General features: G+C 38.9%; 1 protein-coding gene across 4 annotated transcripts in view; it reads left to right on the top strand.

Annotated features, from left to right (window-relative positions):
- The first annotated feature begins 1,598 nt into the window (after window positions 1-1,598).
- IARS1 (isoleucyl-tRNA synthetase 1) overlaps window positions 1,599-14,867 on the top strand; it is an 81,621-nt gene continuing 68,352 nt past the window's right edge. The window contains exons 1-5 of one of the 4 annotated variants that reach the window (XM_082620210.1): window positions 1,599-1,688; window positions 8,276-8,401; window positions 8,947-9,103; window positions 9,355-9,474; window positions 11,606-11,688. In XM_082620210.1, the coding sequence (XP_082476336.1) occupies window positions 8,283-8,401; window positions 8,947-9,103; window positions 9,355-9,474; window positions 11,606-11,688 (479 nt within the window). In that variant the 5' untranslated portion in view covers window positions 1,599-1,688; window positions 8,276-8,282. Of the gene's footprint in view, window positions 1,825-8,275; window positions 8,402-8,946; window positions 9,104-9,354; window positions 9,475-11,605; window positions 11,689-14,867 lie in introns of all 4 variants that reach the window. The other 3 variants (XM_082620209.1, XM_082620208.1, XM_082620211.1) reach the window with 3 other exon arrangements.

Raw genomic sequence — 14,867 nt, 5'->3', positions numbered from 1 at the left:
GACAAGTAACATCAAGTAGCCTTCTGCATCCCCAGTTTCTGCTCCCCAGATACAACCACATTCAAAAACTTTGTTTCCTCTGATATTTATCACTGAATTTCTACCTAACATGCTTATGCTGTGATTTCTTGGTTTTTCAGTTTTAGACATTAAATTTAGACATCAGACAGTTTAAAATACTGGGCTGGCCAAAAGGTTCGTTCGGGTTTTTCCGTACTGTCTTATGGAACACTCAGATGAACTTTTTGGCCAACCCAATAATTAGACCTATCATTCCCACCTTTTTTTCCCCTGGACACATCTGTCTGGAAGCCCTCTGTCCTGCTCTAATCTGGGCTGTCTGGACAGATTATAAAAATGAACTGAACAGGTGGCAACTTGAGGAATGTGAAAATTAAAACATATTCCAAATACTTATAGTTAATAAGGTAAAGACACTACTAAATATATGTGTTCAAGTAAGTTAAGTTATTGGAGAGTCACCCCTTTGGGCAAGGACATAAAATCCCCTACTCTAATCCCTTTAGGGTGCTCCTAAACCATATATGATTTGAATGAATGCTACACAGACTATCAAAGTGTTCTTAAACTTATCAAGGAATGCCTTATACATGTTCTCAGATCAGTTTTTTTTTTTTTTTTGTCCTTTTATTGGATACACTAAGCAGTTACATACAGAATTACTCTCAACTTGTCAAGGGCTAAAATTTCTGCCATAGTCTCTGGTGAGGTCTGCTGTCCTTTGCATGGCTCTGGATTCCTTGGTTTTTAACCAGCAGACCCAAAAGGTGCTGGGCAGACTCACAGCAGTGTTAATAAATACATAAGTAAGCAGACTAATATGCAAATAATTTTTTCAATACAGAAACAATAATTCTAAAGCTGGTTGTCAGGCATTTCCTTCCTTTTTGTTATATCTCTCCATATGGCTGTTACCATCATTTCTGCAGTAAAATTTATGAGACCTCTGCAGGTGGCACTGAAGGACACAAAAGGAGAGGCTTCTCTGAACACATTTTTGTGACCCACTTCCAGAGACTCAGCAGACGTAGTCTATGCCCCAGGACTCTGCATTTTTGCAGACTCCAAGGTGGTTTGGTGCAGGTCTCCACTACACCAGAAAACATAGTCCTAGTGCCTAGGGCTGCTTTCCTTAACAGTCATCTAGTAAAGCAGCCTTGAGACTGCGCACTCACGGCCCCGCAGTATAATTACTGAGGCTACTATCATTGGATTTGGTTAACCCCTGGTGAAATGCATTTACGTCTTGTGTACAGTGAAGTGAACACCGACAAAGGCTGTGTAACAACGCCCAGTCAGGACGCACAACAGCCTCCTCTCTGTGCCCCTCCCAGTGAGTCCCCACCCCGGAGGCCACAAAATAGTCGTGTCCACCACCGTCGCCCTAGCTGCGTGAAGGACGCAGCGCGCCGGCGCCACACCACAGAGTCGCACAGCCTGTCAGGGTACAGACCAACGCCTGGTCGGGTGGTCGTGACTTGGAACCCACGCGGCCAATCGGCGTCCGGCTTGTTGATGGGTGTCAAACGACGGGCTCTGATTGGCCAGTGCAAACCAGGCCACTTCCTCTTAGCCACATGCTTTCGGGGCATTGCATCACCTCTAGACTCATGATCAAGGCGTAGACGCGGCTCATTCCGAGGTACTCAGGCTCGGAGGCCCCTCAGGTACTCCTGGTACTGCTCGCGGAGGCCCCTCAGGTACTCCCCATCCTGCCCGCGGGGCCCCTCAGGTCAACCTGTCCTGCACACGGGGCCCTCAGGTACGCCCCTTACTGCCCACTGGGATCCACGGTCTCCTCCGGTACACAAGATTTTTTTTTTTTTTAATGTTTATTTTGGGCTGTGGGTTAGTTACGTTCATATCCGTTTCCAAGGAAAACATTGGGAGGAGGTCTAAGGGGGGCGAAAGAACTCAGAACCAGGTACCAATCCTGGCTTGGCTCTCGGGCCGAGGATTACAACCCTTGGAAGTTCCTCAGCTTCAGCCTGGTATCCTGGTAACACTTGAACTGTTGGGTGGTTCTGAGAATTTGGTGTGATCGAGCTTACTGGAGTCCAGAAGGTGGACGAAATTACTTGGAAGTCTAGGTATTCATAAGACCAAATCAAGTCTTAGGCTCCCACGAATGGGCATTTATTGCTGGGTGCCTGGGGTTAGAGGGAAGTCCCCCGTCCTCGGCTCTTACACAGTCTAATAATACAGTATTCCAAGTGCACAGAGGAGGAAGACAGTTCCTAAGTGGGATTTGGAGGTGGGAGAAGGAGAAGGCTTCTCAGGAACTGCAGTGGGTTTGGAGCCTTGAAGATGAGTAGGAACTTGGGGATATGGTGCAGGGGACTGCAGTATAATGTATAGCAGGATTTTAAAGTGTGTGTGATTCAGGAGGTGGGGAGTTGTTGTAATCACTGCAGCTTCGTGTGAGGAACAAGTGGAAGATGATGCTTGGCTTCCAGGCTTATTGAATTTGTGGTTTCCTTCTTGAGTGAAGTGGTGTTTGAAATGAATCCAGAAGAGAAGATAAGTTTTTTATTAGGTTTGACAGTATTACTTTTAGCATTCGTTCAGGTGTTGCAGAGAGGTCAGGAAGCATGAAACTAGAGGCAAAGCAATTGTTTTAGGGATTTCTAAGTAATACGATGAACTTTTACAAAGTAAATATCAGTAAAATGGTGGACAGTATATCTTCTTCATAAGTGATTAGAGAGTGAATTATAGGGAAGAGAAGGCAGCTAAATGCAGATTGCACTCTTAAATGTTTTTGGAAAGATGATATAGTGACTGGGCAAAGGCAATAGAGTAGAATTTGTGGACAAAGGAGTAATGATAATAATTTCCATAGGTGACACGTGATTGCTCAGATAGCCATTATTTCACTTAACGTTAAATTAGCATTGTATTTACAAACTTTATTTTACAGGTGGCAGAATTGAGGTTTAAAGGTTGAGTAACTTTTCCTATAAGTCAAATACTAAGTTGTGGCACCAAAACTGTAAAATTCCAAAGCCAACCCTCTTAACCATTATCCTTGCCAAGAGGAGCCCCCGGAGTGGGATATTGGAAAGGCAGGTGGGGGAAATATCACTGATGGAAACTAAGGATGCTGACAAAGGGATTTGTTCAAACTTTTTGAGCACTACCATGTGTAAGCACATGGTAAGATAGTAAGAGGTTAGATAGTAAAATGCTTTTGCCAGCAATAAGTTTACAGTTGAGTTGGAGAGACATGGGCATGCAATACAAATAAACCATAATGTGTAGGAGAGGAGCAGATTCCGGAGAGGGGGATATTAGTTTTGTAAAAAGGGGATTGGTAAATCCCCATAGAGCAGAGTACATTTAAGCTAAGCAGTGCTAGAGTATTTGGAGAAAGGGCCTGAACGCAAAGCGGTATGTCAGCAAAGCAGTTTTGTTTCTCAGCAGTGTCAAGAATGTGATGTAGTTGGAGCTTGAGTTTTGTAAGAGTAAAGGCCAGGAGTAGTATTTGTGGGTAAGTTCATGCTGCCCCACTGAAAAGTCTGTACAGAAACCATTGGGAGTGAGGAACCATTGCATTTTTTTTTTTTAATACAGAAGTGATACTTCCAGAACTTTTCTATTAGGAAGGTGGTGTGTAGGATGTATGGTATTTATTTTTCCCTTTATTTTTAAACTTTTTATGATAAAGTTAATACATACTCAAAAATAATCAAGACAGAGTAATATGAAGTAAATAAAAATCTGTTCTTTCACGCCTTCCTCATCTGATCCTATTCTCTGGTGGTAGCCATTGTTAAGTTTGGTGGGTAGCCTTCTAAATTAAATACAGAATTACTTAAACATAGACTTAGTGTATTTTTAATCTCTTGAAAATATTATGATACACATAGTATAAATTGCTATAACTGTGACTTGCTGTTTTCTTTCTCAGTATGTATAAGGAATATACATATTTGATATATTATGATTTATTATTTTTAATGCCTGCATGGTATTGATGTACCATAATTTATTTTAGTCTATTACCTATTCATGGATTTTTAAGTTGTTTTCAGATATTTGTCGAAACGCTTCAGTTGATATCTTTGTACATATTTTATACATTTGTGTAAGTAAATCTCTGGGTTATATGTTCATAGGATATAAGTAGTTTGTGAAAAGGCTGGAGATGGACCCACCTCCTGGGTTAAATTTGACTTAATGTAACAAGTTATGAAGACCTGAGAATGAGGAAGTGGGAATAGAGAAATAGACTTAGAAGTCAGACCCACATGACTTGGTGCTCACCTGGATGTGGGCATCATCTGGTAGTATTAAGGGTGACCCAGAAATTTCCGGTCATGGGAAGGAATAGTGGAAGTACTAGTGCAGTGGAATTAAACATGGGAGCAAGTGTGGCAAGGAAGATCATGAGGTTTACTTTAAACAAACATGGTTTTGGTATGCTTTTCCAAGATCTGTGGAGGTAAATACAAGTAGAGGTGAAGGAGGGTATCTAGAAATTGCTGAACAGGAAGTTGAGGCTAAAGAGGTCTGAAGGAGTCATGGAATAAGGAAGATAGCGGAGGCCTTGGATTATAGTTAAAGGGAAGAAGAGGAGGTTGCTTCCCTGAGCGTGACCTGGTAGGGTTAACCTCCCTCTTCTTTCTGCTCCCCCCCTTCCCCCAAGAGCCCTGTGGTTACTGGATGCTGTTGTGCAGGTACAGCTCTCCAGTGGATGTGAGGGGCCAGAGCAATCCTGTGATTTATGCATGGGGGCCGTTTCTCCTCAGCAGCCACCATAGCCCGGTCACTGATACATGGCTCTTCCTGGAATAGTCTATACCATTACATGGGTCATTGTGTTTGGCCCAATAATGCAGTGGTTCTTAATCTCTGGGGCGAGTAGAGGCTCTCTAGAAAATTTTACAAAAGTTAAAAGCCATCTTCACAGAAAGCTTAAACCTCGTTTTCTCAAAAAAAAAAAAGTTCAGATAGATATTCCAGAATAATGGTCAGAACAGTTTAAGAGAATGACTTAAATTTTGATGTGCATGCTCATCCCCTAGGATCTTGTTAAAAAGCAGGTTCAGACTCCTCAGTCCAAGGTGGGGCTGGTGAGTCTGCTAGATCTAATCAACTTCCATAGATGCTGGCAATCATAGGACCAGCCTTGACAAGCAGTAGGGGGTGACAGAAATAAATATGTTGATATCTAAAGATATGTTAGTCTTCAGATGTAACCCCTTAAGTTTCAATTGGCCTCTAGTAAGGTTGTCACTGAACCAGTAGGACTCCTACTAAATCAGTAAATGCGCAGACTAACACCTCTCTCCATCCTTCAAAGGCTGGAAATTATAACAAGAACTGAAGATCCAAAATGCTTTTCAACTTCTGTTTAATAACATTTAATGGAACACCCTAATCAGAAATGGATAGTTGAGTTAAATGGCCCACCTGTTTTTTCCTTATTTTTTTCCTATATGAAACTCAAAGGTACTCTCACATCTCAAAAATAAATGACAGGGGGACAAAAGGAAAGACACCGCTTGTAACAAACTTAAAAAAATGTTTTTTCTGATGTTAAAAATGTTTATTAAACAGATCACTCATTTCCATGTGTGACTCAGACCTCAGTGGCAAAAATCTCATTTTTTTATAGATTTTTCTCTTATGTGCAAAATCAATATCCTTTTAACTTTTTATCCCTTGTCTTGACTGCTGGGAAGCTCACAGTCATATTTTGAATCAGTGTGGCTAATTGATAAAAGCATAGGAGCTGCATGATTTAAATTTCCCCTGATCTTGAATTTCCATATAATTTTTAGATTCCCTAATTTTATTTTTAATCAATGTGTGTATTTGCCATTTTATGGTTAATCTTTTGGTTAGTCTCTTCACGTTCTCTGTCAAATAAAATAGAATAGAAATGAGTTAACATAGTAAGGACTATATTTGTCTTTGAAATTCCATAATTTCTAGCATTGCTTTATATACATAAATTTATTTTTTATTTGTTTTTTATTAAAAAAATTTTTTTGATGGCATAGGTCAATTACTGTACCTAGGCTTTGATGTTTTCAGAATTGGTTGAAGTATGTAAGTCTCTTTGCTCCTAGAGTCACTTATCCCAGAGTGTTACAGTTCTTGTGTTCTTAAGGTTTTCCACCTTCTCTGTTGTTTTCTCATTATTAGCAATTCTGTCCCCTTCTAATCTGATGTTGGCTTGGAAATCTGGTCACCAACCTTATTAGAATTATAAAGTGAGAATAAATAGGCTTTGAGGAGGAATGGGCTCGAGGATGCTCACTAGATAGTTAAGCCCCGACTGATCAAGTGTTTCTGAAAGAGGTTATTAACAAACTTCTGAAAAAGATACTTTAAGACTTCTCTCACCAGGCACTAAATCAGAGAGATACAGAGTTTGTCTTTTACAAAAATCATGAGTAAGCAACAAAAGTGATAAAATGTAAAATTAGAATGAGCTAGGAATTATTTGAATGTGATTCTCATCTTTTTAGCTTTAAAATTTTTTTAGGTTTTGCCTGTTTTCCTCAGAAAGATTAGGTTGATTCAACAGAAGTGCTTTCTGTCCTGTGATGTAGGTAAGAATTTTTACCTACTTTGAGATTTATTTTTTCAGATTATTAATGAATTTTTAGTATCATTAGACAGAATTGCCAAGATTTTCTTTTCTTTTTTTTTAAGTGTGTTGTCTGCAATTACTAAATGTTATACTGTAGTTGTAGAATAAGTGAAGAGTGTGAGTTGGACACAAATTCTGAAATAAATTTAAAGGTACCATATATTTCTACTTCATACCATATACAGAAATAACTCAAGATGGATCAGTGGCCTAAATATAACAGCTAAAACTTCACAACCTTGTTATCTGTAGTGGTTTCTTAGATATGACACCAAAAGTTGAAGTAGCGAAACCAATAAATAAACAGGACTTCACCAAAATTAACAGTGTTTGTGCTTCAAAGAATATACCATGAAGAAAATAAGAAACAAGCCACAGAATGGGAAAAAAATTTTTGCAAATCCTGTAACTGATAAGGGGATTTTATCTAGAATATAAAGAACTCTTACAACTCAGCAGTAAAAAGACAACCCAATTAAACAATGGGCAAAGGATGAATAGACGTTTCTCCAAAGAAGGCATGAAATGGCCAATAAGCTCAACATCACTAATCATTAGGGAAATGGAAATCAAAACCACAATGAGATACCATGTTATACCCACTAGGATTTCCTATAATCCAAAGATGGACGATAAGGAGTGTGGATGTGGAAAAACTGGAATCTCATTCTCTGCGGGGAGAATGTAAAATGACACAGCAGCTTTGGAAAACATTTTGGCAGTTTCTCAAAAAGTTAAACACAGTACCATATTACCCAGCAGTTGTACTCCGAGGTATTTACTTAAGAGAGCTGAAAACACATGTCCATATAAAAACTTATACATGAATATTCATAGCAGCTCTGTCCAAAAGTGGAAACAATGCTAATGTCCATGAACTGATGAATGGATAAACAAAAAGTGGCATATCTGTATGATGAAATATTATTCAGCCATAAAAAGCAATGAAGTATGAGTACATATCACAACATGGATGAACCTCGAAAACATAATTCTAAGTGAAAGAAGCCAGACGCAATAGGCTGTATATACATAACTTCATTTATGTGAAATGTCCAGAATAGGAAAATCTAGAGAGGCAGAAAGCAGATTAATGGGCTCCAGGAGGCTGGGGAAGAGGAGAATAGAGAGTGACTGCTAATGTGTACAAGTTCTTGGAGGGCAGAAGTGGGAGTAGTGAAGAAAATGTTCTGGAAGTAGTGAGTGGTGGTGGTTGCCCAACCTTGTGAATATACTTAAAAAAAAAAAAAAAAAGGTAAAAATGAACTGTGCACTTTATTTTTTTTTAATATTTATTTATTTATTTGGCTGCTCCAGGTCTTAGTTGCAGCATGCGGGACCTTCGTTGCGGCACGTGGGATCTTTTTTTAGTTGTGGCATGCAGGATCTAGTTCCCTGACCAGGGATCGAACCCAGGCCCCCTGCATTGGGAGTGTGGTCTTAGCCACTGGACCACCAGGGAAGTCCCATATTATATACTTTAAAAGGGTGAACTTTATGGTATGTGAACTTTACCTTAAAAAAAGGGGAATTTTTTTTTAAGTACCAGGTAGTATCATGGCTAGCGATAGGTACATCTATTTTAATGTATGGTACTCTGTTATTCCTAGACTTCTCTTTTGAGAATAATACATTTGATTTCTCTTGCAGTAACAAAATGGTTCAACAAGTTCCAGAAAACATCAATTTTCCTGCTGAAGAAGAGAAAATCTTGCAGTTTTGGTCCGACTTTAATTGTTTTCAGGAATGCTTAAAGCAATCAAAACATAGGCCAAAGTATGTGAATTTCTTTGGTAGCGTCTTTAAGAATAAGAGGTCTTCCGAATAGAGTTTGTATATCACTCTCTTCCTTTCCACGTTTCTCATTCTCACTACCCTCATTTAAGCATCTAGACTAGTAGTGTAATAGACTCCTATTGGGGTACTTCCTGCGTCTAGTCTTCATTCACCTAAAGACCAGTCCTTTCTTTAATTACTGTTTTCATCATGTGTCTCCTGTGCTCAAAAACTTTATCATAGGTGTTTGTTGCCCTATTTTATAGATAACTCAGGATCAGGGTGAATAATTTCCCTTATATCATGGAACTAATTAATGAAGGATGGATGGTCCAATACAGGTCTCTCCAACTCTGTCATAATTAGCTTTTTTAAAGGTAGGGCCTCCAGTAGATATCTAATCAGTCATGTCTGAGTTTCCTAGCCTCGCAGCTTTTCTTCTCCCCAAAGGCTCTATAGTTACAGGAGCTATCTATAGAAAAATGCTGTCCTAAATTTTTGCTGTCTGTTTTAAAGTAACTTAATGTATTTTTATTACCTCTTAGATTTACCTTCTATGATGGGCCTCCTTTTGCAACTGGACTGCCTCACTATGGACATATACTTGCAGGGACAATTAAAGATATAGTTACAAGATATGCTCACCAGAGTGGGCTTCACGTTGATAGAAGATTTGGATGGGATTGTCATGGTTTACCTGTGGTACGTTTGAGTCACCAGCCTTATAATGTTTTGATTTTTTAATAAGCATTCGATTTCATTATACAATATGTTAAAGTATGAATTTTTGCTATAATCAGACTTTCTTCATTTTGATAATACTATTTATAGTTCATTTTCTCTGTAGATTTTCTGAGAACTAATTTTTTTTAATCTGTTTTATTTTCTAGTTTTGTCGAATTGCATTTGTTTTATAGGGCAGGGATGTTAACAATCTTATTGCAAATTTTCAGGAATATGAAATTGATAAGACACTGGGAATCAGAGGACCAGAGGATGTTGCCAGATTGGGGATTGCAGAATATAACAGTCAGTGCCGAGCAATTGTGATGCGATATTCTACTGAGTGGAAGGTATTTTTGGTTATTTTAAGTAGAATGAAAAAAACCTCTAGCTTTTAAATGGAGGTTGAAATGTTTTATGGTTCCTTGTGCTTTTTACGATATGTACCCAAAAGTGTAACAAAAGAGGGATTGATAATCCTCTTTAAAGGAGTGTTTAGCTTCCATCTTCAACTCCATTACTTAAACTGTTAGCTTAAACTGAACCCTCTCTTTTCTGATTTCTATGTGCTTGATTGGTCTTCCATGTTTAATCTCCTACATACCCACAGTATATGACAGGAATCATGCTGTCCTAGCAAATAGATTAACTTGAATGTTGGCAATTAAAAAATTCAGATGTTAAAAACAATTCACATTTGTACCCATGGTTTTATATTGACTCCCATCTTGCCCACTGCTTCTCTTAGTAATAGAGCTCCCACAACTGGTACATTTTAGTAACCGTCTGTTGCCAGCAGAGCTCTTGTCCTCTCTTATTCTGATGTGCTTAGGAACAAAGGTCCTCAACTCTCCCTTTCCTCCGTGGCTCTCAGATTAATATATATATACAACTTAAAAACATGTCTGGCTTTTTTTTTTCCCATCTTCACTGTCTTACCACTTTGACTGTCAAATTTGCTATTCTTCAGAATTCCCTATTCTGCCAGTGGTATCAGTCTTCCAGACTTCAAACTTTAATCATCATGACCGATTCAAATGTCAAATCCTATCAAGCCTTTCTTAGTATCTCTTATCTAGACATTTCTTTTCATTCCTACAACCTAGTCTCTCACCTACCATTGTCTTTATTTCTGTAAGAATCTACCAATTGGTCTCTTGCTCATGTTCCTTCCACTTAGCCTGCCAAGTTATTTCTCTCAAGACTGTTCATTGTACTCTTCCTGCTCAAGACTTATCTTCATTGTTGAATGAAATCTGATTTCATCAACCTAAAAATCAAAGCTCCTCAATTTTCTCCTAACCTAACTTTCTTTAATCTACCTTTCTTGCCTGGTCACCAGTAGGGGAAAATCCTGATGATTATAACATGCATATGGGCTCTTTTCCCCACCCCCGCCCGAAAATAGTATGAAGAGCCTCTATACCCATCACCCACTTCCCAAAAGCTAACACCTTTAATAACTATAGTATAATTATCAAAAGCAGGATTAACATTGATACAATATTATACACCTTATTCAGATTTAGCCAGTTGTCCCACTGATTTTTACTTTTGATGCAAGATCCAATCGAGGAGCATAGATTGCATTTAGTTGTCATACCTCCTCAGTCTCCTTCAATCTGGAACATTCCCTCAGTGTTTGTCTTTCATGACCTTGTCACTTTTTTTTTTTTTTTTTTTTTTTTTTGCGGTATGCCGGCCTCTCACTGCTGTGGCCTCTCCCGCTGCGGAGCACAGGCTCCGGACGCGCCGGCTCAGCGGCCATGGCTCACGGGCCCAGCCGCTCCGCGGCACGTGGGATCTTCCCGGACCGGGGCACGAACCCGCGTCCCCTGCATCGGCAGGCGGACTCCCAACCACTGCGCCACCAGGGAAGCCCGACCTTGTCACTTTTAAAGAATACAGACCAGTTATTTTGTAAGAAGTCCCTCAGTGTCTGATGTTTCCTTATGATTCAGCTTAGCTTATACATTTTTGGCAAGAATTCCTCAGAAGTAACATCATCCCCTTCTCAGTCTATCATATCAGAAGGCCTGTGATGCTGATAAGTCTCATTGGTGTTGTTCACTTTGTTAACTAAGGTGATTCTGTCAGGTTTCTCCATTGTAAAGTTGCAGTTTTTCCTTTGTAATTAGTTAAGTACCCTGTTTCTTATCATACTATGACTCAGTAATTTTAGCAACCATTGATGATTCATGCCAGCAACAGTTAGACTTGTGTTTGCCAAATGGTAGTTTTGGTAGACTTTTATAAAAGAATGTTAATACTTATAAATAACATTCCCTGCATAGAGGATGAATGCCAAGAAAACTTGTTCTTAACCTTACAAAATGTGTTGTTTACAGTATACATTTACTTGAGCCATTGATTGTTCTGTTTTTCCAAAATCATCATATGTAGTGATAACAGAAGTAAAACAAATTGCTATACAATAACAAATACCATTGTCTAAAAACTCTAATATTCATATTTTTTAAGTCTACTATTACCAGACTTGGCCGATGGATTGACTTTGACAATGACTACAAAACTCTCTATCCACAATTCATGGAATCTGTCTGGTAAGTTTATTTGAAGTTGAAATATAATGACTATTTTGTTATAGTAGTTAGTAGAGATGCTCTAGCATGAATCCGCTTGTTTTCAGATCCACAATTATCTGAAATCTTTGGGGATGGATTTGTTTTGTTTCTGTTTTTAAAGACTTAATTTTGCTGTGAACCTAAAAATGCTCTAAAAAAATAAAAGAGGAAGATATACAGATTTCCCATGTACGCTGTGCCTCCACACATACATAGCCTCCTCCATTATCAGCATCCCCCACCAGAGTGGTACATTTGTTACAATTCATGAACCTACCTTGACAGATCATAATCACGCTAAGCCCAGAGTTTACATAAGGGTTCACTCTTGTTATGCATTCTGTGAATTTGGACAAACGTGTGATGACATATATCCATAATTCTAGAATTATGCATTGCCGTAAAATGCCACTGTACTCCACCTATTCGTCCCTTCCTCCCCTAGGTTTATTTTTGAATTCAGTAAATTTTGGATTCTAGAAAGGTATCAGGTCATCCATATGTTCTGTAGTATATAATGGCCGTAGCAGATTGAGCAGGAACCTGTAATCAATTTCATTACTATTTCTATATCAGAACATATAACTCTTCACACTAAGTAAAATAAATGAAGAATATAAATGGCCTGATGTGAGTTCAAGGTTTTTTTGTCAAATTAATTAGTACCAAATTTTAGGAAAATTAGGTTTCAGAAATGGGTTTGTTTGGTTGAAGGAATTAAGTCTAAGAGATGTGTACTTGAATTTTTTACTAAGAGAAGTTGTATGTGCAGTCACTGTTTCATGAGTTTCAAAATGAATTTTGCTTCCTTTTACTATTATAAGACAACTGTTGGCAATGCCAGTCTTTTTTTTTTTTTTAATCTATTTTCTTTATTTTTGGCTGCATTGGGTCTTTGTTGCTGCGTATGGGCTTTGTCTAGTTGCAGTGAGTGGGCGCTGCTCTTCGTTGTGGTGTGCAGGCTTCTCATTACTGTGGTGTCTCTGGTTGCAGAGCACAGGCTCTAGGCACGCGGGCTCAGTAGTTGTGGCACATGGGCTTAGTTGCTCCGCGGCATGTGGGATCTTCCCGGACCAGGGCTCGAACCCATGTCCCCTGCATTGGCAGGCAGATTCTTAACCACTGCACTACCAGGGAAGCCCAGTGCCAGTCTTGATAGGTGATTTAACCTGAGCCTCCTACAATAGTCTGAGAATCATTATGTATCATTAATGGGAAAATAGTTATTATGGTTGCAAAATGACCTGTGTACATAACTCAGGCCTTGAGGGAGTCCTACTTTTGTTAAGTTATGCATGATTACAGGTGAGTTGCAAAGCTCTTTTGTAGGATACATATTTTTGTGCTGCACTGTAGGTGATTGTTCCTCTTACTGTCATCCTGTCTACCTGATTACATTTCTGTTAGTCAAGATCTGTTGCACATGCTTGGCACATGCCTTTGCCTTTGAGGAGATAGATACCGTGGGACAGTTCTCAGACCCTCTGACTCTGATGTGCCCCTGTGGGTGCATCTCCAGACCCATGTACCCAAGGGTGAGAGCTGATTCAACTCTCTGCCATGGCAGAAACTTTGGACAGGGGGGCTTCCCATTTCACTGAGTAGTTGGAGTTCTCATGATTAGGGCATTCTAAAAAGCAGGGTTTCTCTTAAACTTCTGAAAAAGCAGGTACTCTTTATGCTCTAGATCAGGACAGTTTAGCACTTAAATGTGGTTAGTATGACCAAGAAACTGAATTTCTAATTTTAATAGATTTAAATGAGCACATGTGGCTAGTGCTACCATGTTGGACAATATATAGCTCTACATCAGACTTCTTAATTTACATAAAACATACTTGAATTGGGGGAAAACCGTTTCAAAGCCTCTTGCTATTAGAATGTTAGTTATTCCTGAGGAACATGTTGGCATATAAATAAGGCATATAGACCTAGGGTGAATATTTAAAAAATAGTAGGAGATACATTTAAAATGATAACATTAATTTAATGGAGATAATTTAGATTGAGTTGGTGCTTTTGAGTATATAAAGTACTTCCACTTGAATTTTCCCAGATGATCCAGAAAGTCCTGTGGATTGGGTTAGGACCCTCTTTGAGATAAAGGCAAGTGGTTGTGACTTGCTTGAGATCACTCAACTAATTATATGGCTCTTAGGCTTGAATCATGGTCTTAAGACACAAATCTGACACTTTTCCTCTGGTCTCCAGTGAATGTCCTTGCATCAGAGTATATAATTTGAGTTTAAACTTGGGAAATTTGTTACAAGATGTCACCTTTTAGGCTTTATCCAAAGCCAAAGGAATACCATGAAAATACTTGCACAGTTTTACATAAAAATGTATTTTAACAAATGGGAGAGAATTTAATACATTTATTGTGCCAAGTACATAGGAATCAAACTGTAAAAATGAGTTAAAGTAAGGATTCCTACCAAATGAATTCTGGCACCCAATTGGGAAAGGTGAGTAGTCACCACAGGAGAACCTGGGATGACTGTTTTCCAGTGTCTTGCTACATTTAGCTTAGAGCAACATGTTTAGGTGTTTAATAAAAGTTTTTGACTGACTGTAGGAGAGATATCTGATCCTAATCCCAGTGGTTTATACTTTTTAAATTGCCTCTGTAAAACTGTCCATTACAGTGAAATTTAAGCAGTATACCAGAAAACTATTAAGAAAAACAAAAAGTCTGGCTTCTCTGGTGGTGCAGTGGTTGAGAATCCACCTGCCAATGCAGGGGACACAGGTTCGATCCCTGGTCCGGGAAGGTCCCACATGCTGCGGAGCAACTAAGCCCCTGCGCCACAACTTCTGAGCCTGTGTGCCTAGAGCCCGTGCTCCGCAATAAGAGAAGCCACAGTAATGAGAAGCCTGCACACCGCAATGAAGAGTAGCCCCCGCTTGCTGCAACTAGAGAAAGTCCGCACACAGCAACAAAGACCCAGCGCAGCCAAAAATAAATAAATAAATAAATAAAATTTAAAATTAAAAAAAAAAGTCTGAAATCCCAACCATAGTTAACATATTGGTGACAATCGACTTTTTTAGCATCTCTAAAAATTTAAATATGTATACTGATACATACAGTTTTACGTAATTGGTACCTCATTGTACAGTATGGTGTCAATTGCTTTTCTCAGTCAACATCAAGTCAT

Source organism: Mesoplodon mirus (assembly GCF_964341445.2).
Source record: "Mesoplodon mirus genome assembly, chromosome: 1".
Taxonomy (NCBI): domain Eukaryota; kingdom Metazoa; phylum Chordata; class Mammalia; order Artiodactyla; family Ziphiidae; genus Mesoplodon; species Mesoplodon mirus.
This window is presented reverse-complemented; position numbering and strand designations above follow the sequence as displayed.